Here is a 25810-nt window from a genome sequence, read left to right on the forward strand (position 1 = left end):
TCCAGTGGCTTTTCTTGTTGCAGAGCACGGGCTCTAGGGCGTGTGGCCTTGAGTAACTGGTGCAAAGGCTTAGCTGCCCCATGGCGTGTGGAATGTTCCTGCACTAGGGATGGAAACTGCGTACCTTGGAAACATTGTCTATTCAAATTTGATTTCTGCTCTATTTGTTCCCTCCCTTTCTGGAGCTCCTCATATTAGAGATTTTCATTATGTTCCATATGAATCTTATGCCTTTTCCCCCCCTGTACTTTCTGTTCTTCCCCTTCAGTCTTCATTTAGGACTATTTCTTTTGAGATCTCTGATGGAGTGCACAATTCCTTCTTCACCTGTGTTTGATCTGCTGTTAGACCTGTGTATTAAGCTCATAAGATCAGTTAATGTATTTTCAGTTCTGGAGTTTTCATTTGATTATTTTTTAGTTTACAATACTCTTTCGAAATTCTATTTGTCATCTGAATTCTTAGATATATTAACCATGATTATTTTCAAAGCCTGGGTCTCATAACTCCACTATATGAATCTCCTATAGGGATTTTTAAAAATTAACTTTTAATTTTGAGACAATTATAGATTCACATTAAATTGTAAGAAATAATAGAGAGAGCTTATGTTCCCTTTCTAGTTACCATCAGTGGTAACATCTTGCAAAGCTATAGTACAGTTTTATTACCAAGATACATTGATACAATATTATTTCAGTTTCTGCAGCTTTCCTTGTACTCATGTGGATGTGTGGTGGATGTGTGCATATGTGTCTGTCTTAAATATAGCGTATTTATTTACTTCCATGCAATTTTATCACATGTGTAGGGCTATTAGCCCTTAAAAATTTTTTTTCACTCTTGATTTCCAGTCATTCAGTTTGTCTCTAGATATGTCTGATCATTTCTTATCGACTGCCAAACCTCGTGTGGCAAAAATACATGAGTTTGGATGATGCTATCTTCTTCCAGAGAGAATTTACTAGCTGGAAAGGAAGAAACGCCCCTTGGAGACCTCTGACCATGAATGTAAAATGAGAGTCAGCACACATCAGAGCCCTGTGCTTTTCCACATCAGCGTTCAGATGTGCAGGTGCGGGCAGGAAGCAGGTGGACAGCGGGATTTAACCACAGTTGGGTGGTACCAGCTGAGTGGGACAGAGGGAAAGAGGGTGTTGTGAGTAAATCGGTGGAAGAGAGGATAAACAAAGCAAATCTGCCTGCAGCTTCATTTTGCTCAGTGCTACGTAATGAAAAGCAATGTTTTAAAACAAATCTGGATTCGTTCTGGAGTAGAGTGCAGAAAACACAGGAGTTTTTCAGGTTACTCAGTGGACTTCAAACATGGTTTTCCTGTTTGAACTGCTGCTTCCAGCTATACCCCTTGCTTCATAGGGGTGAACTCCTCTTATTGGAAGTTTGGGAAACTTTAGAAAAGCCTGAGAAGGCTGTTCTGCTGGTGTGACTTCCTGTAACTCCAGACTGGCCCCCTGGCATTTCCCAGGGGCCATCTGAGGACAAGGTCTAACTAGGAGCAGTGATAATATTGATGGGGCAGGAGGGTGGAGGCTGCGCCCCTGCGGTGGTCTGCACAGAGAGGGCTGGGGCCCAGGTCAGGACCTCTTGGGGTGGGCTGAGCCCTGGAGGGGTGGCTGGGGGTAGCAGACCTTGACGCTGAGAGTCAGTCTAGTCTCTGATGCGAGTCACAGGAGTCCAGGTAGACCGTGAGGAGGGGACAGGTTGAAATACAACAGGGCTCCTCCCACTCCACCACCCCATCTCCCCAGGACCCCAGGGGATGCTCTGGGGACCCAGGAAAGTAATTCAGGCAGATTGGGTCTCAGGGAACAAGTCAGGAACCTGGGATCCCATAACTGGGGCACGAGGTGGGGATGAGGTATTAGGAATGAGGCCAAAGCCCAGTTATCAGAACTGGGACACTTTCCATGTGGGACCCGTGTTCTTTACATCCTTCCTGCAGAAATCCTGGAAACAGGGGTGTGTCTGCCCCTGGGAACTGGCAGAGCCTGTCAGGTTAGGGGGGCACAGGTGGGGCTGGGTGAGGCTTTGGCATAGTGAGGTGGCACCCCTTCTGTCTTTGCCTACTGCCCTGCTCCAAGTAATAGGCACTTCATTCCTGCCCAGCACCCCCAGGGTAGCCCCACCTTTGCAAGAAGAGCCTCAGAGTAAACATCACGTTTATTTTTGACATTCAAATTTACAAAAACAAAAAGTAACAAAAACCATGACATAGCATACACACACGCACGCGCACACACACACATACACACACATGTTGCATCTCATGTCACTTTATGTACAAAATCAGGCTGGGCGGGGGAGGCGGGTTGCCAGTAGGATGCACTAATTTCACAGTGTCTGACAGCTCGACATGCTCATTCATTGCTCAGCCTGGGCCCACATGATCCCCTCCCCCACCCAGCAGGGTCAGGGGCCAGGGGGAGGGGTTTGGAGTGGCAGGCAGTTGGGACAAAGACGGTGAAGAGAATGATTTCATCTTTTGGGAAGCAGGGAGCAGTGTCCCTTCCCCAGTTTGCTCAGAGCAAGAATGCTGGGAAACATTGTAAGCAGGGGATCCATTTCAGGGGGCTAGGACCACTGCATCATGGAGTGAGCACTGAATGCAGAGTCAGAAAGCTGGGCTCAGGTCTCCCAGTGTCCCAGCTGGGTGGCCACGAAGACTGCTCATCCTCCCTGGGGCCTGGCATCTTCATCTGTAAAAAGAGGGCTTCGGAGCCCTTCCTGTCCACACCTGTGGTCCCAGGTCTTGCACAGATGTGGCAAGGTGATCGGCCTCTTGGGATGTTGGTTAGGGGCACCATGTGCCACAAGGTGGGAAAATCTGGCAGATAAGAGCTCTGAAGCACCTGGCACAGGGCTGGGCCCAAAGCAGGGGTTTGGGAAGGGTCAGGGCTGGGCCCAAAGCAGGGGTTTGGGAAGGGTCAGGGCTGGGCCCAAAGCAGGGGTTTGAGAAGGGGCAGCTCTCTCTCCTTTGCAGCCTAGGACTCTTGGGAGACACCCAGCTTCCTCTCCCTTTTCAGCTCTCCTGGAAACTCCAGCCAATGAGAGAAGGGCTAGGCTGTGACCACCCCACACAGGGACAAGCTCCCTGAAGGGGCTGAGAACCCTCCCTTAGCCTCACCCAAGGGGACCCTGGCCCAGGGGCCAGTCCACCCCTCACTTTTGTGTTCCTCTGGGTCAGGGTGAACAGGCTCAGGAGCAGTGGATGGCCAAATCCCACTCCACAGGCAATGGCAGCACCTGTCCCCTCAGGCTGAAGGGTGGGCCTTGGATGTCACCGACTTTGAACTCTGGGTTCCATCACTTGTGGACTGATTGACAATGGGCAGATTACTTAACTTCTCTGGGCGTCCATTTCTCTACTTGTACAATGGGGCTGAGAACTCTCCTACTTAGAACTGTTGTGAGGGTGAATGAGTTGATCCCTGTGAGGTGCCCAGCATGGCAAGTTTACAGGGGTGTAACAGACATGGTTCCAGCCTCATTTTCAGCTGGGAGTAGCTCGAGGACGCAGCTGAGCACCTCTGCTCCTCCCCATCTTTTTGGCGTGCCTGGGAGTAGCTGAAGATCAAAGCTGCAGTCCAAACAACAGGCATTCAGCAAAGAAGGATAATCAGTAGACGGAGGAGTGGGGACTTGGGACATTCATCATTCTGGAATGGGAATAGGGACCCAGGCCACTCACCGATGGCCCAGACTCAGAGCCTACACGACAACATCTCTGGTTTTGTTCCTGTTCCCTCTGGAGGGCTGACCAGGGTGATTCAACATAGGTCAGAAGTTTCATGATCACCATGACAAAGCATAAAGGACTTGGGATGATGTTCCTGGGTGGGCTTGAGTGACCAAACAAGTTCTATCACCTCCTTCCTAAGATTCTTTCTTTCCCTCTAAGGCCTCCACAAAAGCTGCTCCCTCAAAGACAATAACAGAAACCCAATAAAGCCCAGTGTTCCTGAAATCTAAGTTCCAAATTTCGCCGTCACCCCAGCAACAGCGTATGTCATTATGAGATGCTTGACCCAGCACTGGAGCTGATGTCATTGGCTGTTACCAGGGCAACTAGATCTGGCAGGTTCTGGCTAAAGCGCGCCATCCCTCCTTCTAGGGGGAGCTGGGCTGGAAGTGCTGAATGGTCTATTTGCACTCTTGAAGTGGAAACGAGGATCCGGGGGCTGGAAGCAACAAGTCTTGGAAAAGCCTCCATGGCCCTGCGCCCCACAGTCTAGCTCAGGCATCATGCCTCAGGCTAAGTGGATGTGGGGAGCAGAGACAGGGAACCAAAGGAACAAAAAGCCATCAGTGCCCATCTGACTTAAGTAACCAACAGCTGTCCAGACACCCGGTAGATGAGTGGGGAGGGACCCCAGTGTTGTCAGCTCTCCATTCCTGCCAGAGTGCCTGGAGATCACACCTCTCCCACCCTACCTTCCAGGGATCAGGGGTAGGAATGCCAAGATGTCTGTATGTTTCATACAGGAAAGTGGTCCAGTGTTGGAAAGCATTGTTGGAATGTTGGAAAGCATTCTGACCCCTCAAATGTCAATCATCTTAGGTTTAGGCTGGACTCAAAAGACTCTCATGGGCAAGAAGCATGGTGTGGGGGAAAGAGCACGGGGTTCTAGTCCTGGCTCGGCTCCACTGAGCTGTGTGACCCTGTGCAAGTCACTTGCCCTCTCTGAGCTCCTCCTCACATGATCAATAAGAGGTCAGACTGGGTGACTTTTCTCAGCTTTTGATATTCTTCCTTTTGTCTTGGGGGAGCCAGTGGGGACTCAAGGCTCAGGCAAGCCACCAGCCCTTTGAAACACTCAGATGGGCAAGGGTGCCAGGCTGGGGGTGATCCAGAAGAGCTGATCTTAACAATCTGTGTATGAGGTTGGTCTGCTTTGACCCTTGCCCCTTGTCCTTGACTTTCTGGAGCCAGCTTCTGACCCTGACCCGTGCCTAACCAGATCCCATCTGCTGCCCAGCCCCAGGGCCTGCCCCTGCTATGCCCCTTGACCCCCAGGTAGGTTCTCAGGCTTGTCCCACCCTATGCACCTGGAATCATAGACCATCCCACTTTTGATCTGGAGAGCTCTCAGAAATGACCAAAGCTCACAAATGAGGAAGGCCAGCTGGAGAAGACAGGGACTGACAGCAGACTACACAGCAGGCTGGCAGCAGAGAAGACCAGAACCAGGGGCGCCTTCTCACCCAGAGCCCTGCACACCGCTCCATGCTTCTCCCTGCCCTCTCCGCTTCTTTCCTTCCACAAAGGCTGCAGGGACATGCAAAGCGGGTCGGTACTGTGGCTCTGCCAGAGCCTCGGTCTCCTGGGGCACATGCCTCTGTCCCACGCTGTCCCCTCTGTCCCATGCCGTCCCCAGCCCAGGCTGAAGTGGTCCAGGCCCTGTTCTGGCCACAGAAGGGGCAAGGTGACCATACCAGTGGACGCACCCATGGGTGGGCCTCCTGCGATCTTGGTCCCCAACCTTTCAGGCTGGAGCTGGGAAGGGAATGTCCTGGAAATTGAGGTGGGGCTGGGCCAGGCATGGAACCAACATTCAAAGCAACCATTCAGCACACAAAGAAACAAGGAAAGAGGAGGAAGAAAGGGTGCAGGTGGGGGCGGGGGTTGAGGGGAGAAACTTCATCAAGATTTCCCCTGCCCGTGACTGGCAGCTGGTGGAAAGATGGAAGGGGGTGAGTCTGAGTCTCCTGTGTGGTTCTGTCATTTCCTCTCAGCTGGGGGACAGCTCCACAGCCTGCGATGGCCTTGAAGAGGAAGGGGGCACACCTGCCTCATGGAAGAAAGGGGACAGAAAACCATCCCTGCCACTGAGACAGTGAGCCCTTTGCCCATACACAGCCCCATGGATGGTGCTGTGAGATCAGTGGAATCAACTGTGGTTGACGGGTGAGGGGACACAGGATGAGAGACGGCTCCACTCTAACGCCAGTGGTGGCGGAAGAGCCATGGGCTCTGCGATGCACTCCCTGCCAGGCCCTGGACTCACCCCAGGTTTGACCTCTTGACTCGAGCTGCTTGTCCCCATTCAAGTGGGATCAGAGGACAGACATCAAGGGCAGGGCGTTCTGGAGGTGTGGGTACAGGTGGGGGAAATGGGAGGCATGGCAAAACAGGAGGAGTGGGGCGAAAAAGGAGACCAGTGCGTGTGTGAGTAGGCTAAGGAGGGAATGCTCTCCCGCCCCGGAAGGTCCCCGAATTGGCAGGCAAGGGAGGGGGCCCCCCCACGAGGTGGCCCCTCATGCCTTGGCCCTGCCCTTGCAGACATCAAAGGCGGCCTTCGTTGCACCCCCAAAGGCCTCCACTAGCTTGTCCTCCCATGGGAGGATGTTGCCCAGCAGTGGCCCCGTACAGTTGGCAATGCCCAGGACTTGGGCTGGTGTCAGGGCATGGTCCCAGAGGTTAAACTGGGCAATGTCACCCACGAAGGCCTGGGTGGCATCAAACCGGCCGCCTAGGGTATCCTGGACCAAAAGAGCAGAAAGAAACAAGAAAGACATGGAGTGAGGGAGCAGAAAAGAAGAGAGGGGGTGCTCAGAAAGTCAAAACTCTGTTCCCGCTGAAGCTCCGCCCCCTCCAGGTCCTAGCCCCGCCCCAAGGTCCTAGCCCCGCCCCAAGGTTCTAGCCCCTTGGGCCGGTCTCACTCAGTCTGCCCATCTGCAGAAAGGCTGGGTCAGACTGAGGACTCACTTCTGTGCTCTCAGGGACGCCCCGCCTACCCCTCCTCCTGAGGCGCCCTTGGTGGGTGGGATATCTAGCTGCATCCCACCCTGACCCTTACCTGCTCCTGGCCCAGGATAAGGATCCCATGAGGCTTGATGGGGTGCCAGGCGGCCAGGTTCTCACCAGAGCCCCGCAGGTCCCCATCCTGGTAGGCAGACCACAGGCCATCCCTGGTGGTCCAGGCGATGCAGATGTGGTGCCAGTCATTGTCCTTCAGGCTCAGGGGTAGCTGGGCCACCTGGAAACAGGTCCCCCAGCCCCGGGTCAGAGGTGCCACAAGCCCCAAGGCTGGAGCAGTGGGATGAGGGATGGGGAGCCCAGTGTCCCTCCTTCCATGGGCTGACCCAAGGTCCGACCCTCCCTGTCCTCCCAGCCCAGTGTCTTTCCACAATGTAGCAATATCATCAGGCACTTCACTCAGATCACAAGGGACTACTCAGTATTGGTTTTCGGTTGTTTCTAGGTAGTTTATTCACTCTGACAGGCCTGTAAGGTCATGTAGGGTGGGAGTTGTATCTCACAAGCCTCCCTTCCCTGAATATCTCACATAGTGCCTGGCACACAGCTGGGTTCAAGAAGTGCTGGGAATGATGGAACAAGCCTTGGACTCGGAGGCCAAGTGCTGCCAACCAACACCCTGTGGGACCCTGGGGAGGTTGCTCTTCCCGCCCCCCCCGCCCCCCGGGCCTCAGTCTCATCCATAAAGTCAGTGGCTTGGGCAAAGGATGGCAAATATGCAGCCACCTCTGCCTCCTACTCCACCCAAGGCAGACATGGCTAATCAATCATGAGCCTAGACTCAACCTCGGAATCTTTCTCATCACAGTGCTCTTGGAAGGCACTGCTGATTGATTGGAGTTGGCCTGTGAGATGAAAGGTACTTGCTGCTTGTGGATTTGGGGCTCCCAAAGGGCCCTTTCATCTCTTAGGTTCTCTGAGATCATAATTTATTACAATATTCTCTGAGGCCTACTTGATGCCAGGCCTTGTTCTGGACACCGGGGGATATGGATCCGGTCCTAAAATGAGCTGAGTCTGCACAGGAGGGGAGGACTTCAGGGACAATATCACAAGACAGAGTAACGTAGGGGCCATGTGGGAGACACAGAGGCCGTAAAGGCCCAGAGGCAGAGAGGAGTGTGGGAACAGAAGACATGAAATCTAAACACATCTGGAAGTATAATGAACTCTGGAAATTCCACTGTAAGGCGCCCCCAACCAAGGTGGGGGGCGGGTGGCTGGTTTGCACAGCAGGGGCAAAGCATTAGAGACTGGAATAAAATGAGAACTGTAAGTAGCTTGTGAGGCTGGTACTCAAAAGGCACCAGAATTTCAGGAAATTGGGTGGCCTTGTGCCCTGTCCAGGGTGCTGAATTCCTTCTGTTATACTAGAACCGGCTGCTACCATGGGCAGAGCCAAGGATGGCAGCCAGAGGGGTTATGAAGGGGAATTGGGTAGCATGATCTAGATGTCACCCAGCTACCCTCTGATGGACTTAGAGGGTAAGTGTGTACTGGGCCACAAGGGAAATTCATTGTCCTGTGGGCTTATCTCTTTCCTCCTCCTCCAGGACACTCATGAAAGGCACCTCCTGCTGAGCAGGGTTCTGCTGGGTGTCAGCCACTCCCAGCAGCTCTGTGTGGCTGTGGGCTGGTCACAAGTGGGTGCAGTATATGTTCTCTGCATTTCCCAGGGCATCTCAAAAGACCAGCATGCCATTGAGACCCAAAGCAATATGTCAGGCTAGGGAAGATATCTGCAGGGAATGGCATGATAAGATGCTCACCTTGCTTCCCCCTTAATCACCATACCCCTGCTACATCACTCCCCCTGTCTCCCCAGCTTGTCCTGCCCTGTCCACTCCTGGGAGAGTGGTGATGGGGTGGGAGTCCTGGGCATGGGGAAGATCAGTGACCCAAGGGCAGAACAGTGGAGCCCAAGACCCCCAAATCACATCATCACCCCTTCACCAGCTTTGTGGCCAGGGTGAGTTATTTGCCTTCACTGAACCTCAGCTTTTCCATCTGAAAAATGGTGATAATAGGGTGTCTACTTCCTGGGGCTGTTGGGTCAAGGATGATAATATGGGTAAAGTACTAGCACAGGACTTGGAATAATAGAAGTGGGGCACCTTTATCAAAGTTTGTTAAATACCAGGTTCTGCTCAAAGCCCTTTACATGTATTTAAGCCATTTAATTCTTACTACAACTATGTACAGTTGAGATTATTATTCTTGCTTTACAGATGAGCAAACTGAGGCACAGGGAGGGTAAGTGACTAGTCGAAGGTCACAGTGGGTTAGCGGCAAAACGAGGATTCAAATCCAGCATTCAGGCCAGAGCTTGACCATGGCACTAGCCTACTAGCCACGTGAGGGGAGGGGCATGGGGATGACTGCAGGGGGGAGGGGGACAAGGAATCCACGAGCACTTCTGCCCTTCCTTCCACCTCCCTCCAGAGAGGTCCTAGGACCTCATTTGCTTCTCTCTTCGTTCAGGAGAATGAACAGAGCCCTGGGGGCCCCATAGGTGCCCTGCTGTAGGAAGCACTTCCAGTCCTGCGCCCACAGCCAGGTTGCTGGGGAAGTCTCTTAATCTCTGTGATCCTCACATGCTCCTCTGTAAACGGTAAACCACTGACAGCCTCTCTTGGACAGGAGCTCTTATCCTATCAGCCCCAGGTCTAGCTTATCTTGACTTCCCAGGACCCAGCCTGGCATGGGTTCGTCCACCTTGGAGGCATTTCATGCATGCTGATTCTGCTGAGCAGGAGAATGGAAACGGCCCGCCCGTCTGGGACCAGCGCAGTGCAAATGCTCCTGGAAGGGTCCCCCCTGCCTCATCCGGATCCCTCCGGCTCTGCCCAGCCCCCGCTCACCTTGTCATTGATCAGCAGCTCCATGGGGTCATGGCCCGCCTCCAGCAGCACAATTTCGTTGGCCTGCCCGGGCACCGAGTAGGAGAAGGGGGTGCCCTGGCCAGTGCCGCCAGACCTGGAGCGCAGCCACATGCAGACGGTGAAGGCGTAGAGCTCGGGCAGAGCCTTCCGCACGCGGGCGTACATGTAGTTGTTGCGGATGGGAATGCTGATCTTGAAGGCATCTGGGGGACTGTAGGCCGAGGACCCTGAGCGGGGTGAACAAGGTGAACACGGTGGGGGTCAGTGGACACGAATGGGGGTGGGGGGCAGGTCATACTCCAGAATGAGGGCTACTAGCCCCCTGGAAACCTCACCTTGTCTATAAGCCTCAAGGGTGGTTCTCACCAAGTTTAAAAGATGAAAGATCCCTGAGAGTTCACGAGTTCTAAATTCCTATTTTTCAGATGAGGAAAATGAGGCCTGGGGAGAGGAAGTGAACTTTCAAGGTCGCGGAGCAAGCCGGTGGCAGCTGTGGAATGAGGGGTTTCCTCAAGCTCACCCCTGTACAGTGTCCAACGTGTCATGATTTTATGACCCTTGTGGTGCCAGGCCCAGGTGTTGAACAAACGACAAAATTCTGATGGCAAAGGCACTCTTGAGGGTGGTTAAGAGCATGGACTTTAGAGTCAGACCTGATTTAAGGTCTAGATTCACCACTTACTGGTTGTGTGATCTTGGGCAAGTCACTTGACCTCGCTGAGTCTTATTTCCCTTATTTATTTATAAATATTTGTTTATAGTCTTATTTATAAATATAATAATTTTAATAATTATAATAAAACAAATATTATGAATATATACATTTATACATTTATTTATTTATAGCATTATTTATTATTAGGGAATAATAAACAGAACCATCCCTGTATGGTCTGTGAAGAGTAAACCAACTGACATATCAAGTAGTTAGCCCACTCCCAGAATACAGGGGGTGAAAATGTGCCAGAAAATGCTAACTGGTAATGGTAACGAAACACCCCAATCATCCTTTCTGTTTCACAGCCTCTTCCCCACCACCCTATCTAGCTTTAACCTCTGGGAAGCTTTTTCTGAGTGAATCTGCCACCCTGAGGACCAAGGATGCCCTCACCCACCATGCCTTCTGTGGGGCCTAGGACCCACCATGCTCCAGTTCGGCTACACGGTCCTGCAGGGCATCCAGCTCCTTCTCCACTTCCTGCCGCTGCTGCTGGCTGCTGTGACCGAGGGCCGTGCGTTCCTTCTCCAGCGCCAGCACCTTGGCCAGCAACTGCCCCTCCAGCTCATCCATCTTGGAGTGCAGGGTGGTGGGCATCACGGGCGCAGGGCCTGGGGCGGCCGAGAGGTTCACCCGGGCTGGGAGCTCTTGCTGCTCATGGACAGAGAAAGGGACCTTCGAAGTCAGTCAGGGGGAGGATGGAAGGAGACAAAGTCCCAGAGATGCCCACTGCCCCTGCTTGAGTGACCCCCGTTGAGCCTCAGCTTCCCCATATGTATAATGGGATGGCAATGCCTGCTTCAGGCAGTGAACGTGCACCGGGGGTCCAACAGCAGGCTGGCTTCTGTCCTCAGGACATCTCAGCCTCTGGGGGCCAGCAGTGGAGAGCTGCGAAAGTCCCCCAGAGGGTCCGGTGTGCAGTTGGGGTTGAAAGCCACTGCCGAACCCTTCACCACGGGAAGGTTGCACCCTGATGGGTCCTTGAAGAGGTGGGCTGTCCTGATCCTCACTTATTTACATGCCAAACTTTTCCCAGATGGTGCAAGACCCCGTGTGGGTGCCGGGCAGACCCAGGGGCACAAACCAGGGGCACTGGAATAGGGCTCCAGTGCTGCTGTGATGGGTGGTTAAGATCACAGACTCCAGAGGCAGGCAGCCCAGGGCTCAAATCCAGCTTGAAAACCAATCTGCTGTGAGGCTTGAGGCAAATGCACCCATCTCTCTGAACCCTTGCTTCCTCTCAGGCAATATGGCACAACTGTAACTATTTAGAAGGGTTGTGGGGATGATGAGGTGGTAAATGCCTGTGAACGGCACCTGTTTACTCTGCTGTCTAGAGCAGGGTGTTCGAGGGTGGTCTCAGACACCCCCCTCCCACCCAGGATGAGCATAAAGTGTCTTAGAGTCCTCCTTTGGTCTGTCTTAAGAACCCCACGGGAAGGAGAATTGGGACAGAAGGCAGGGGGTCTTTCCTTTCCCCTCCCCTGCTGGAGGAAACCCCTTCTGGGATGGAGGAAGGCAGCTGAGGCCACAAGTCCTGATTCTGGGAGGGGAGAGTCTCTGGTAGACTCTGGAAGATGAGTAGGAAATTAATAATTCATTTTGAGCTTCTAGGAGCCAAATTAGACCAGTTCTGCCCGCTCTCCCCTCCTCCATGCTCCCTACTGACAGCCTGATGCTTCCTCACTGTCCCGGGGCTCTGCTGGTTCCCACTTCACCTGCTCTGTGCCCCGAACACAGGCTTAGCCGCAGATCTGATCTCACTGAATTCTCACGATTCCTTCACCGAGCAGATATTCACTGGGCACCTACTGTGGGCCAAACGGAACACCAAGAGCACAACCACGCATTCGCTGAGCGCCCTGTGCCTACGGGACGGCCCCACAGCTCAGGGCAAGCACAAGGGGCCCCTGGCAGCCTCACTGGCCCAGCCCTGACCTCGCCAGTCATTCGCTGCGTGACACCGGGCAAGTCTCTTAACCTCTCTGAGCTCTTTTTTTTCTCTCCTAGCGCTGTGATGAGAGGATGAATGTGTCCCCTGCTTCAAAGTGCTAGGGGTGGAGAGGGCAGTGCAGGCAAAGGGTCACCGCCACACTCAGCAACAGAGAGAAGGCAGCTGCCACCGCAGTGACGGGACCAGGCACTGGGTTTCGCCACTGCACCCCGAGAGCGGGGGCAGGTGGGTTCATCTCTGTGGGGTCATTTTTCCTCCTCTATAAAGTGGGGACTTGGAACGTTGGACTTGCAGGCCTGTGGTCAGGATCAAAAGAGGTGCATAGCGGGAGCTCCAGCTTGACCCGGTGTGGCCACCTGTATCCCCCTCGGTGTCCCACGTGCGAGGGCACACCCATCCACCTTTGCAGACATCTGCTTGGGCCACCAGGTGGGGAGCCCAGGGGCATGGATGGATGAACTGCTCAGCACACACGGCCCCAGCCTATTACACGAATCTTCACTGTCCACTGTCTGGAGGGCTCCTTGGAATTCCCCAGGTGCCCACGAATCCTGACTCTGGTGCTGACTAAACACAAAGCCTCAGTTTCCCCTTCTGTAAAATAGGGACAACCGGCCCCACTCTGCCCACCCGCAAGACAGATGTGGGAATGAAACAGTGGAAGTAACAGTTCCTTGTGGACCGTAAAAGCAGAATGCATGGGACTTCCCTGGCAGTTCAGTGGTTTAAGACCCCATGCTTCCACTTCAGGGGGCCTGGGCTCGATCCCTCGTCAGGGAATGAAGAGCCTGCACACGGTGCGGTGTGGCCAAAGAAGAGAAAACAACGCAAACTGTGAGGCTTGAATACATCAAGTGACGGGGAGTTTGCTACCTCCAGAATCTTTCCGTGACCACAGACAGCTCATGGAGCGACAGGGTCAGCCACCCACTGCATCTGAGGCAGTGGCACTTCCAGGAAACCTTAGGCTGAGGCAATTAGCTCATGAAGTGCCATCTACGTTAGCACTGGAAGGGCCGGGGCCAGGTCTCCTAGAATGGGCCCCCTTCTAGCCTCACTGACCCTCTATCCACCGGGCCTACCTGGGCACTTCTGAAGGAGAGTGCGCCAGCCTGCCCCCGCTTGGCACTTTCCAGGTATTTATTCATGAATCCTCATAGCCACTCATTTTGGTTGGCACTCTTAGTGTCCCCATTTCACAGATGGGGAAACCGAGGTAGAAGTCCTTTTGAGGGGCTGAGCAAAGCTGACCCCTCTGGAGCCGAAGCCTTCTCTCTCCTGCAAAGTGTCCTCCTCCTTCAGAGGGAGAAAGACCTGCCAGGAAGGAACAAGGACGTCAAGTGCTATTTACACAGACGCCGTTGCGAGGAGGCACCGCACAGGCTGAGGGAGGTGGGCACACAAGCTGTTCTTTTGTCAGAGCCGCCAGCTCTGCCGCCAGCAGGAAGGCCAGGGAGGAGGTGGGCTCACCGGATCCCATGTGGCCCCCTCCCCACCTCGATGTCTGCATCAGAAGAACATGACTCCCCCCACTTACCCATCTGTTGCAGGCACAGGCTGTGATGCGTGGGCTCTGGGCCTGATGCCAAGTGGGCCCCCAGCCCAAGATGGTAGGGAGACGACGCCATCACCCCACGCGGGTCCTGATGGGGGCTTGAAACCCACACTTGTCGTGCTTGGAGTCCGGGGTGGGGTTTGGTGGAAGTACGTGGGGCCTGGAGCCAGAGCCCAGGGTTCCGGTCCAACTCAGCTAACGTGCTGGGCTCATTAGCACTCGGTAACAAGATGCTAACAGAGGCAGCTGTCCTCACTGCCGCGCATCGCGTGCCAAGTCCTGCACTCCGGAAGTACCGTGCAAACATTCCACAAGCCCTCTCAACTATCTGGGGAATTAAGGAGCTCTGCTTTCCAGATGAGAGAGCAGAGGCTCAGAGAGGTGAAGTCATCTGCCTGAGGTCACACACTGCCAAGTCGCAGAGCCAGGACCCCAGTTCAGCCCCTTCTGACTCCAGAACCTATTCTTCTTCCGTCTTGCCCTGACAGTCTGGGTCTCAGTTTGTCGATCTGCCAAATGGGTACAGTGCCAGCTGTCCTGCCTGCCTCAGGGGCTGGCAGAAGAGGTTTCAGTGGCCGTGAGAAGGCTGGGACAATCTGGCAGGTGGTGTCAGACCTTGGGGTGGGGCAGCTTCGCAGAGGGGCTCAGACAGAAGGACCTGCCTAAGTGGGGGCGCTCTGGGGCTGGGAGGGCATGGGGAAGACCTTGCCACGTTGGCCCCATGTGGGGTCTGCTCCTTTCCTATGAGGGGCAGAGGGAAGGTGCTGGTTTTCACAGTCAAGGCTCCACCCTCTGCACAGTTCCCCTCCGTGCAGACAGCACAGGGCCCAGCTCCAGGGGCAGTAGGGCAGAGAGCAGGCTTGGTGGCTGTGGTGTGGGTCAGTCCACCTATCTCCCACATGGGCTCATCCCCTAAGTCCTGTGTGAGTCTGCCCCAGCTCACACCCAGGCTCCATCAGCCCAGTGACCTAGTTATGGAAAGCCTCCCTGCCTCAGTTTCCTCATCAGCAAAAAGGGTACAAAAAGAACAGCTCATAGCCTGCAGTGAGAAATGTTAACAGATATAATGCCCTTCGAGTTGGCATAATGACATACTACGTGTCAGCTATTATTATGATTATTACTAACACTCCTTAAACATCTTTGAAGGAGCCCATCCTCCTTCATCTCCAGCCATAAATGTTTTTGTTTAATCATTATATTGAGAAAAAAAAGCAAGTTACAGAAGAACAGTTGGATATCATTTATACAAAAGTGCAAAGATTCAAAGCTAGATCATGTATTTTATAAAAGCATAAAGAAATGCATGGAGTGATAAATACAAGTTCAGAACAGCGGTGACTCTCTCTTGGGGCTGGAACAGGGGAGGCCCTCAGGGACATCAGTCGGTTGCAACTGTCCTGGGTCTTGAGCGTCAGTGGGGACTTGGATGGTAGTCTTTACACTTCTGCGTATGTCTTGTTTTAAAAAGTTGTTTTGGCTGGGCTGTGTATGGTGTGGTTGTATCTTAATTCCCCAACCAGGGATTGAAGCCACACCCCCTGCCTTGGAAGGCAGATTCTCAACCACTGGACTGGCCAGACAAGTCCCCAGTAATTTTCTTTTAAAAAATGGGGGGAAAGATCCAAAAGCAGAGTCTTGAGGGTAGAATCTAGCTCTGAATCTTAACCCCAGCCCAGACCACCATCCCCACGCTCCTACTCTGGCCTTTCTCCACACAGCAGCCAGAGAGGCAGGCAGCTCAATGCAGACCCAACCACCCTGCTTACACCCTGCAGTAGCCCCCCTCTCCACCATCAGTACCCTGCCCCTCTACTCTCAGCCCTTACTACACACCCGAGAGGTACCCTTCATTCCAACTAAAAGGCCCAGCTGTCCCCAACTCCCTCTCACTGCTGGGCCTCCGCACATGCTGTTCCTTCTGCCAAGAACACTCTTCCCACCCCCATTCCACCTCCTCTGGCCAGTACCTCCTCACCCTCACCAGATGGCAGCTTCCCTGACGCCTCAGCCAAGATGCTCCAAGGGGAGAGGGAACGAGGGCATCTCTGGAGGGACTGCAAGTCCTCACTCCATTCATTCATGCATTTGTCACTATGTGCTGGGGCAACACGATGCATAGGTACCAGCATGACTCTCAGGTCAGACAAGGCTTGAGTCATTCCCAGGCTCCCCACTTACTAGATGTGTGGCCCTGGGCAAGCTATTCAACTCCTCTGACCCTCAGTTTCCTCAACTGTAAAATGGGAATAATAATATCTACATCATAGGATATATGTAATGACAAAAATGAAAAAATACATAAAGTCTGGCATAAAATGGCTGATAGGGAGTCATAACCATTATTATTACTTACTATTATTGAGAGGCAGGAGAGCATGAAAGTGAAAAAAGTGTTAGCTGTTCAGTCATGTCCGACTCTATGCGATCACATGGACTGAGGCTGGCGGGCTCCTCTGTCCATGGGATTCTCCAGGCAAGAATACTGGAGTGGGTTGCCACTTCCTTCTCCAAGAGATCTTCCCAACCCAGGGATCGAACCCAAGTCTCCCACATTGCAGGCAGATTCTTTACCATCTGAGCCACCAAGGAGAGCATAGTGAGTAGTAACTGGGTGGGATGTGGGCCAGGGAGCCAGACTGCTTAGGACTGAAATCCCAGCTGAGTGACCTGGCCAAGGTTCTTAACCTCTCTGAGCCTCGGTTTCATCATCTGTGAAATGGGGAGAGTAACAGTCCCATGGTTCTTGTGGGACTAAATTGTAAGGCTCTCCGAACAGGCTGGCAGAGAGGGTGGGGTGAGTCGAGGGAAGCTCTTTCAGAGGGGCTGTCCTGCTCCCCCTTCCTCCCCAGGAGCCTGCCTGGCAGGCTTCTCTGTCTCCATCTCACCCCAGCAGGGGAGGGGCAGGAGAGCAGGTGGCAGAGGCCAGACCGATCTTTGTCCTGGTTCCCACTGCCACTTTGCAGTTGGAATGGAAAACAGACAAATGGACCTCTGTACACTGAAGGTGCCAAGAGACAGCAGTCGGCACGCAGGAGTGGAGGTCGGGAGAAGGGGGATCGGCTCCGTGAGGGTCTGTCCATACACCATCCCGGGATCTGAGCCTCAGAGCAAGCGACTAGACATGCCATCCCCAGGCCCCCTTTCCTCTCCCTTCACATACTCCCCATCAAGTTGCCACAAAATCCCTTCTTGGCCCTGCCTGCCCACACACCTTCTGGACCCTGACCCAAAATCTGCAGCAGAGACCGAGGACCCCACCCTCAGCCCATTTTCATAGAAAATCCTGGCTGTCATCTTGGCTCAGCATTCCACATGCTGTGTGGCCTTGGGCAAATCACTCAGGCTCTCTGAGCCTCAGCTTCCCCTGGAGTCAAATGCGAGATGGGCGGGAATACCTAAGAGCTTCCACTTCAGGTTGGCTGCCTCGATCCCTGTCTCAAGTTCTGCGGGGATCAAGTGTCTGACTGTCCTGGGGAAGACCAATGGCCTTATCACTCGGGGGATGGGGTGCACCAGCCCCTGACCTCGGTCCACCTCCCACAAGCAAGGACTTTACAAAATGGCCAATAAACATAAGAAAAGGTGCTCAACATCATGAGTCATCAGAGAAATACAAATTGAAACCACGATGAGTCCACTACACACCCACCAGAATGGAGAGTGTCTTTAAAATGACCACAGCAAGGTTGACAAGTTTCACACCAGGTGGGTGTGCGAACGCTTACTGCCACTTTGGAAAAGCGTTTGGCAGAGCCTCCTAGCACTAAATATATGCCTCTCCTGGAACCCAAGCAAACCACTCATGGGGATACATCCAGGAGAAATGAGGACTTTTAGTCAACCAGGGATATCACAAAGACATTCACGGCAGCTTGATTTGTAATAATCCCAAGCCAGAAACAACCCAAACGTCCGTCCATTGGAGAATGGGTAAATAAGGTGTTTCCCCACACTGAAACACTACACAGCGGTGAAAAGTAAACCTCTAACACACATACACCATGACTGAAGGTCAACGTGCAATGAGGACACCAGACATGAAGGGGTGCAGCTCGTCTGAGTTGACCTGAGGGAAGTTCAAACACAGAGAAAACTGATCTACAGCGATGAAAACTGGAATAGTGGTACCTCTGGGGAAGCATGGATTTTGGGGTCACAAAGGAGCCTTCTGGGGTGCTGGAAAAGTCCTGATTCTTATTTGGATGGTGCTTTCATGGGTGTGCCCATATATTTTCATGCAGCTGCACATTTAAGATCTGTGTCTTTTTCACAGACATAGAGAACTGACTTGTGGACACTGTGGGGGAAGGAGAGGGTGGGACGAACTGAGAGAGGAGCATGGAAATATATATGTTACCACATGTAAAATGGGCAGTCCGTGGGGATTTAGTGTATAACTCAGGAGCTCAAGCTGGTGCTCTGTGACAACCTAGAGGGGTGGGGTGGGGTGGAAGGTGGGAGGGAAGTTCAAGAGGGAGGGGACATACGTACACCTATGGTTGATTCATGTTGATGTACGGCAGAGGCCCACACAATATGGTAAAGCAATTATCCTCCAATTAAAAATAAATACCTTAAAAAAGATTTGTGTCTTTTTAAAGTATGATATGTGAGCTCTTAAATATCTTGAATGTAAGATACATCTTTTAAAAAAAGGGTCACACGTAAGCCCATCCCTGTCTTCTGCCCAAGTGGCTCCTACCAGGCTTGGAACAGGCAGGAGGGGTCTTCTTTCCCAGGGGGAGTCCTGCCAGGGAGGAGAGGCCTCCAGGGCACAGATGACAATTCCTAATCAGGAAACATCTGCCCAAGAATTCAGAATCTGAAGCCCAAAGGGCCTGAACCACACACAGCCCCTCCTTCTACCCATTTTACAGATGAGAAGACTGAGGCCCAGAGAAAGCAATTAAAGTCACAAGCAAGAAGAACTCAACTTTATGCCATACAGTCTTTCCATTTCAGAGATATTTAGAGCTGCAAGGTGGTTAGGGAGCCTCTACCCACTGTATCATTTTATGGAGGGGAAACAGAAGCTGGGGGTAGGGATGACAGGTGGTGATTTAGCTGGCTCTGGTTTCTCCAGAGTCTATGAGCCTCCATTTCTTTATCTGTAAGATGGGAATGTGTACAGGCTGCTTCATAGGGCTGAAGACTGAATTAGCTAATATGCACTAAGTGCCTAATACATCTTACTTGTTATTATTTATTGCTTTCAGCCTCCTGACTACCTTGCCAGCCAGCAGGACAAGACCTTTGAGGACTGGTCCTCATCACTCTTGCTGTAGATGCTCTGATTCAGAAATGGTCCAGGCTACTACATAAGAGGCACTTTCCTCACTTGTCTTCCTCACTCTCTTGAAGGAAGGTGAGGCCTGATCCTTCAGATGAACCTAGAGTTAGTGATGAAGAACAAGGACTCTGGAGTCAGACACTGACAGAGGCAAACCCAGGCTCCAATGCTGTGCCCCCTTGTGCCAGTTTCTTAACCTCTCTGAACCTTGGTTTCTTCATTTGTTAAAGGGGGATAGAATCATACCTCCCTCATGGAAATTTTATCAGGATTAAATGAGATAATGCACAGCACCTGACACACGGTAAGCTCTCAGTAAATGTGAGCTATAATCATTATAATATTCCAGGAACCTCTTTGACTATCGTCAAAGATATCAAGGTGTTCCGTTTCATCACTTCCACCCCAAGATGAGGAGAGGCCTCTAGTTTGCCACGTAGGATTAAGAATGTGGTTTACGTCAAAGAATTGCTACTTAAATCAATTTATAAATTCCATTTTACACATAAATTAGTGCAAAAACAGAACACTGCAACATGCATACATGGCTGGTTGCCACATAAATAGTCCTTTTGGAAAGTGGTTTTTGGCCACAGCCATAAAAGTCAATATCATCTGACCCAGTAATACCACTCCTGGGAATTCAGCCTAAAGAAATAACTCAATTGACTTAAAAAGAAAAAAACAAAAAACAACTATCTGCATGAAATCGATCCTGCAATGAGCATCCAGAAGAAAAAATAATTAGAAACAACCTACATCTCCAGCAACAGGAGACAGCCAAAGGACTGATGGATGGAGAAGGCTGAGATGGATCCAGGATCTTATAACCATCATTAAAATGGTAATTACTAGCAACCCCAGCAACTCGGGAACAATGTCCACATTCTGATAAAGGACCAAAAGGGGAAGGGCTTCAGAAACAAATAAAATGGTGGAACTAAATGTAATTCCCCTCCCCAATCTTCTGACATTTTTTCAATTAACAACAACAAAGATAAAAACATAAGACAAGCGATTTTTCCTAAGTCCTCAAATGTGACTCCAACTTGAGCTTTGCAGGGATAGGGTGGGCCAGGGAGGCCTTTCTCCCTTTAGGTAGTCAGTCCAGTGGCGTGGGGAAGGGGGTGATGCAGAGAGGTGGGAGGAGCAGGGGTGCTGAGATGTGCAGGGGTGGGGACAGGAAAGGGACAGAGTGTAATCAGGGAGGCCCTCTGGGAGGAGGTGTCCTCAGAGCAGACTTAAATGATGAGTATAGATAAGCTGGGGGTAATCTAGGCAGAAGAAGGAGGAACTGGGAAACATGCTGGAAATGAAATGGCAGCCTGGGAGCAGGCTGGAGTCGGCTATCACAGGGGAGCCCAATGGTCGGCTTAAAGAAGATCCCTGGGGTGGCCTGGAGGAGGATGGATGGAGGGGTGTGCCTGATCAGGTGGGAAACCAGAAAGGGGGCTGCTGCAAGCACCCACAGAGAAATGAGGCTGACGGGGAGGAGGAGGGAGAGACAGGAGCCGAGCAGGGCTTCCCAGGGTACACCTGAGAAGCAGGTTGGCAGAGGACCTGAGTTCAGGTTGGGACATGATGAAGGCAGGGGGCTGGTGGGATGCCTGGGGGAGGTGCTCAAGAAGCAGTGGATCTACTGGTCTGAAGCTTGGAGAGAAACCTGGGCTGGGGACGAAGCTGGTTTGGGGGCACTATGGTGGAATGGTGTTGGAAGCTTCAGGGTGTGGTTGAGTTCTGCCAGAGAGAGCGAGAGGAGGGCCAGGAAGGGTGCGCATGTTAAAGGAGAAGGACCCAAGAGGGGACAGAGAAGCAGGGAGGGAGGACGGGTGGGTGAGAGGCACCTAGAAGCCCAGGGCATGGAGATTTGTAGGAGGGAATGATCTCTGGGGTCAGATGTCAGAGAGAGGTCCAGCAAGAGAAGGACTGAAATGTTCCTGTTCAATTTATCAACTCAACACCATGAGTAGTTCTGGTGAATCAAGGTAGGAGAATTAGTGGTGAAAAAGGAGACCCTGAAGGGTATCCTTTTGAAGTTTTTGGAGAAAGGAAGGTTTTTGAGATGGGAAGAGGGAAGCTAGTCAGTGGCTGAAAGGTGCATGAGCTGAGACCAGTAGTCTGATCCCAAGTCCACTGGGCTCCAAGTCCCAGCCACTGTCAAACACCCCAAAGAGACTGGCTCTGGCTGCTGTCAGGCTCAGAAGGCAGTCCTGGTGGGCAGGCAGTCCCTCCCCTGCACTCAGAAAGCAGGAGTGTGTACAGGGAAGCAGGACTTTTCCACCCAGGAAGCTGACCTGGTGCTGAATCCCAGCCACTAGGATCCCCCCAATCTCAGCGGGCTAACTGGAGTGGAGCCCACCCTGCCAAATGCTGGGGGAACAGGTCCAGAGCAAGCCAAGCCCTGCCAGCCCCAGAAGTGGGAGGAACCACGGGAGCCATCTGGGTGTGGGGGCAGGGGCTAGGGCAGGCAAGAGGAAATTGATTGAAGACCAGATTTTTTTTTTTTTTTAACATTAATACAATCTATTTCCTAAGTGGAGGATTGTTCTCATTTTAAATTTTGGCTATTTAAAAAAAATTAGTAACATTAGAACTTAATGATAAAAACAGCACTCAAATTGAGACCTCTGTGAGAGGTCTGTTAGAGGAGGTCTGTGTGAGGAGGTCTCTGAACCCCAGGTTTGGGGTTGGCTGTGATAGCTGCCTGGCTGTGCTCTGACACCCTGCGGGGTGGGTGCAGGCTCCAACACAGACTTTTAGGAGGGCCACTGGGCCACGGGTCAGGACAGGCTTCCACACAGCATCTCCTGTGCTGCTCCGCCAGGGATTTAACTGAGAGCCATGGAGAGGGAAGAGTCCCTGTCTTTCCTTTATTCCAGCCACTCTCCCCCCTTCACCAGCTGCACTGGGTTTAGGGGGAGGTAATAAAGGGGGCAGCCGGTGCTCGGGCCTCATTCTGCCCCCTCCTTCCATGGATCCCATTCTGCTGTGAACCCCCTTCCCTGCAGTCTGGAAGTCATGGATGCTGGAAGTGGTCAGGGTCTCCTGGATGTCTGTCCTGACTAATTTGTCTAGCTCCCCCTCCAGGTGGTTCCAAACAGGTTCTCAGAGGGAGGCAGGGGTCTGGAAGCTTCAAAGGAGAAATGGCTGGTCCAGGATCACAGGACAGCCAAGGGCGGACTGCCCCTATTTGACCCCTCGCGTCTGACTCCAAGCCTGAGACAGAACATCTGAAAAAGGTGACTGGAGGGGGAGAAACCCAGATGGGACCTACTCTCCACTCGGCCCTCAACCCAGAGCTGCCGGCTTCCAGGCATCTTGGCAGGTCTATGGCCATCTGAGCTTCTGCTGTCCATGTCCATGGTCCGAGCCCAGTTGGGGGACTTAGAGGTGCAGAAGGTAAGCAGCATCCGGGTTTGGTTTATGCGACACTGTTCCCTGCCATTCCGCAGGAGAGGAGGACCCTGAGTCCCTCAGACAGCCCTCCTATCTCCTGACCACGGGGGGCTGAGTGTGTGGCTGGTGCTGCTTTGGGGATGGCTGAAAGAAGGAAATGAAACGGACATTTAAAGAGGTCCTGGTACGTGCCGAGCATTTTCACGTATCTACATTTTAATCAATCCACACTATAAGTGGGCACCGTTATACCCATTTTACAGACTCAGAAACTGAGGCTTACAGGGGTGCCTGGAGGGAAAAGGATCGGGAGCGAGCTTTTCCCGCGTGCTCCCTGCGCCGCAGTCAGGGTGAATTTCCGGCCTGTGTGTCCTCCCTGACTCCTCCCTTCTTCCCTGGGAGGAAGGGCCAACCATCCCCTTTGCACAGACGGAAACCCAAGACTCAGAGACTCGAGAGCGACCCCCACCACAGGGTACCTGAGCCGGCGGTGGCCGCGGGACCCGGGGATGCCCTCACCTCCCGCGCGCGGCCCCTCCCACCCCGGCCGGGTCCCCGACGGCGCGCGGCGCGGCGCTCACCTCGATGCGGTCGATGCGGTCCCGGAGGGCGCGCACCGCGTCTTCTAGTTCGAGGATGAGCGCGGGCGAGTCCCAGGGCCCGTCGGCCATGGTGTCGCGGCGGGGCCCGGCTTCCTGGAGGCCGCGCGGCAGGCCGCTCTCGCAGCGGCCCAGCTTGCCGGTGAGCTCGCGGATCGTGTCCTGGTCGGCGCGGATGCGCGCCTCCTGCTGCAGCGCCGTCTGGCGCAGCTGCTCCGCGGCGCTCTGCAGCAGCAGCAGCTCCTCGCGCTCGCCCGGCGCCGCGTCCCCCGGCTCGGCCCCCGACGGGCAGGCGGCCGCCAGCGGCGTGCACAGGAAGCGGCTGAAGAGCGGTACGGGCGGCAGCGGGTGCGCGCTGGCCGCCGGCGCCCCGGGCAGCGCGGGGGGCCCGACCGAGCCGCCCGCGCCGTGCAGCGCGCTCAGGCTGCGCTGCGGGCCCGGGGACGCGGCGGCGGCCGAGGCGTTGTCGGCGCCGCCGGGCAGCGCCCGCGCGGGGCTGGCCGCCAGGGGCACGCTGGCGATGATGCAGATGACGGCACCTAGGAACGCCAGCATGCCCGCGGCCAGCAGCACGGCCAGGAACTTCAGCGTGAGGCGGGCGGCGGGGGTGCCCGAGGCCCCCCGGCAGGCGAGGCGGCGGGGTCGGGGCGCGGGGCCCGGGCGCGCGGGGCCGAGCGGGGCCCGAGCGCAGGAGGAGCCGGAGCCGGAGCTGTGGCCGCGGCCGCTACTGCCGCCGTTCTGAGCCCCGGCGGCGCGAGGAGGAGAAGGCGGCGGGCGGCGGGGAGGGGGAGCGGGGCGCGGCGGCCCCGCCCCGCCGGCTCCCCCGGGCCGGCCCTGGCCCAGCCCCGCACCCCTTCCGTGCCGGGCGCCGAGTGGGGGCGCCGCCCGGGATGCGGCGAGGGGCGGGGGCGGTGCCGGGAGCCTCAGCCAGCCGCCGTCGCCTCGCAGAGGGCGGCGACCCGGTGGCCGGGCGGCGGGACTCCTGGGCGACCCCCGCCCCACCCCACCACGGCTTTCTGGCCCCCTCCACGAACCCACCAGGCCGTCTGCTAGCTTGCGGGGAGCTTTTCTCCACGTCGGGCTCTGTGCTGAGGGAGCCAGGGGCTTGATCACAATTAAGCCTCACCGTGGACACGTTCCCAGTACAAATGAGAATGAGACCCACAGGGGTCAGGTCGCTGTCCAAGGTCACGCGGCTAGTATGCGCTACAGCAGCATTTGAGCTTGGAGGCATCTGAGTGGACCCAGACTATGCAGTGGAGCTGTGGTGGGCCTAGGGAGAGCTAGGAAAGAGGCCGGTGTTAGGGGGGAGGGGACCGGAGATTCTAACCCAACCTCTGGTTATACTATGGCCACCCAACCGTCCTTTCCCATCCCAACCCCTTGAAAGAGCAGAGGTGACTCCTCTTAGCCTCATACAAAAAAAAAAAATTTTTTTTTTCCCTGTGATTTCAGAAGGTAGCAGAAGTTCCCCCCACCCGTGAATCTTCAGGAGCACAGAACATCAAGGGTCGCTGAGAAGACCCCTCTCCCACTGCAGTCTACAGTAGCATGGCAAAAGCCCGGTGGGCAGGCGGACCCAGCACTGGAAAGAACAAGTGGGCATGGGAGCGGGCTGTGGTGCTGGGGTGATGAAGGAAACTTACTTTCTCCTGTTGAAAATGTCTATATACATTTTGTTGCAAATTAACTGGCAATGAAAAATGTTTTTAAAAACTCTACCATCCTTCAGAATCCAGCTCCATCTCCAATTTTCCATGAGGCATTTCCTGGCCAGCGTGGGTTTCCAGGACTTGGAGAATGTTCAGAAGGCTGGGGTAGAGGAGAGGGGCTGTGGTTCACGGGAGGACGTGCCAAGGCCACACCCAGTTCAGTCCTGAGCCAAGGCCGCACCCAGGCCTGTCTCCCTGCCAAGCCTGCATTCTTGACTTGAAGGGAAGGCCCACGGTGGGGCTCTGGACCACCAGGGACGCAGTGTGGTCTCAGCAAAGTGGTGGGGAGAGACCAGAACATTTCTCAGGATCAACAGCCCTGGGAGGCCCTGTGTGGCCACTGAGATCCTGCCCAGGGGTTCTCTGGGTACATTTCACACACTCCACCCCACCCCCAGCCTCAGGATCATGCCTGCCCTGCTTACCTGATCTCTGGGAGTCGAGGGTTACCTGACTTGTAAAGTAGGAGCAAATCAAATGCCAGCTCTGTACACGATGAACCCCCAGAGCTGTATGTGCATGGATGTGAGTTAATACTCATTGGAGCAGTGACCTGGAAGCCCGCCAAGCAGCACAGCTTGGAGGAAGCATCTCCCCAACAGAGAGGCGGGCCAGGCTCTCTGAAGGTGAAGGCAGGCAGGCAGAAGGGGGCCACAAAGTCCTGCAGGCACGTGAGGCGTTGGGACTCCTGGTACATCTGCCTGTGTTCTACGCAGACAGAAGCACTCACATTCTATCTTGGAAGGGCAGAGAAGGCCAAGAGAGGGGCCTGCTGCCCAGAGCAGCAGGCCTCTGTGGCTTGGGCATCAAATGGTGCCCCGTTTATGTAAGCTGCTCCATGAGCGATGGAATAGTTGGATACATGGGTCCAGAGGCTGGAGTTGAATTTTGCTCAAAGTGATCTGTTTATCCCCTAGAATGAC

The 25810-nt window shown here is 53.9% G+C and overlaps 1 protein-coding gene across 1 annotated transcript; it reads right to left on the bottom strand.

The window, feature by feature from the left end:
* Positions 1-2174: 2174 nt before the first annotated feature.
* Positions 2175-24409, bottom strand: NPTXR (neuronal pentraxin receptor). The gene is made up of 6 exons (XM_065937207.1): positions 24214-24409; positions 23158-24116; positions 10804-11029; positions 9640-9887; positions 6819-6998; positions 2175-6501 (listed from the first exon to the last, which is right to left on the bottom strand). The coding sequence occupies exons 1-6, from the start codon at positions 24407-24409 to the stop codon at positions 6277-6279; spliced, it is 2034 nt and encodes a 677-aa protein (XP_065793279.1). The 3' UTR covers positions 2175-6276.
* Positions 24410-25810: the final 1401 nt, after the last annotated feature.

This window comes from Muntiacus reevesi, chromosome 1 (assembly GCF_963930625.1).
Source record: "Muntiacus reevesi chromosome 1, mMunRee1.1, whole genome shotgun sequence".
NCBI lineage: Eukaryota > Metazoa > Chordata > Mammalia > Artiodactyla > Cervidae > Muntiacus > Muntiacus reevesi.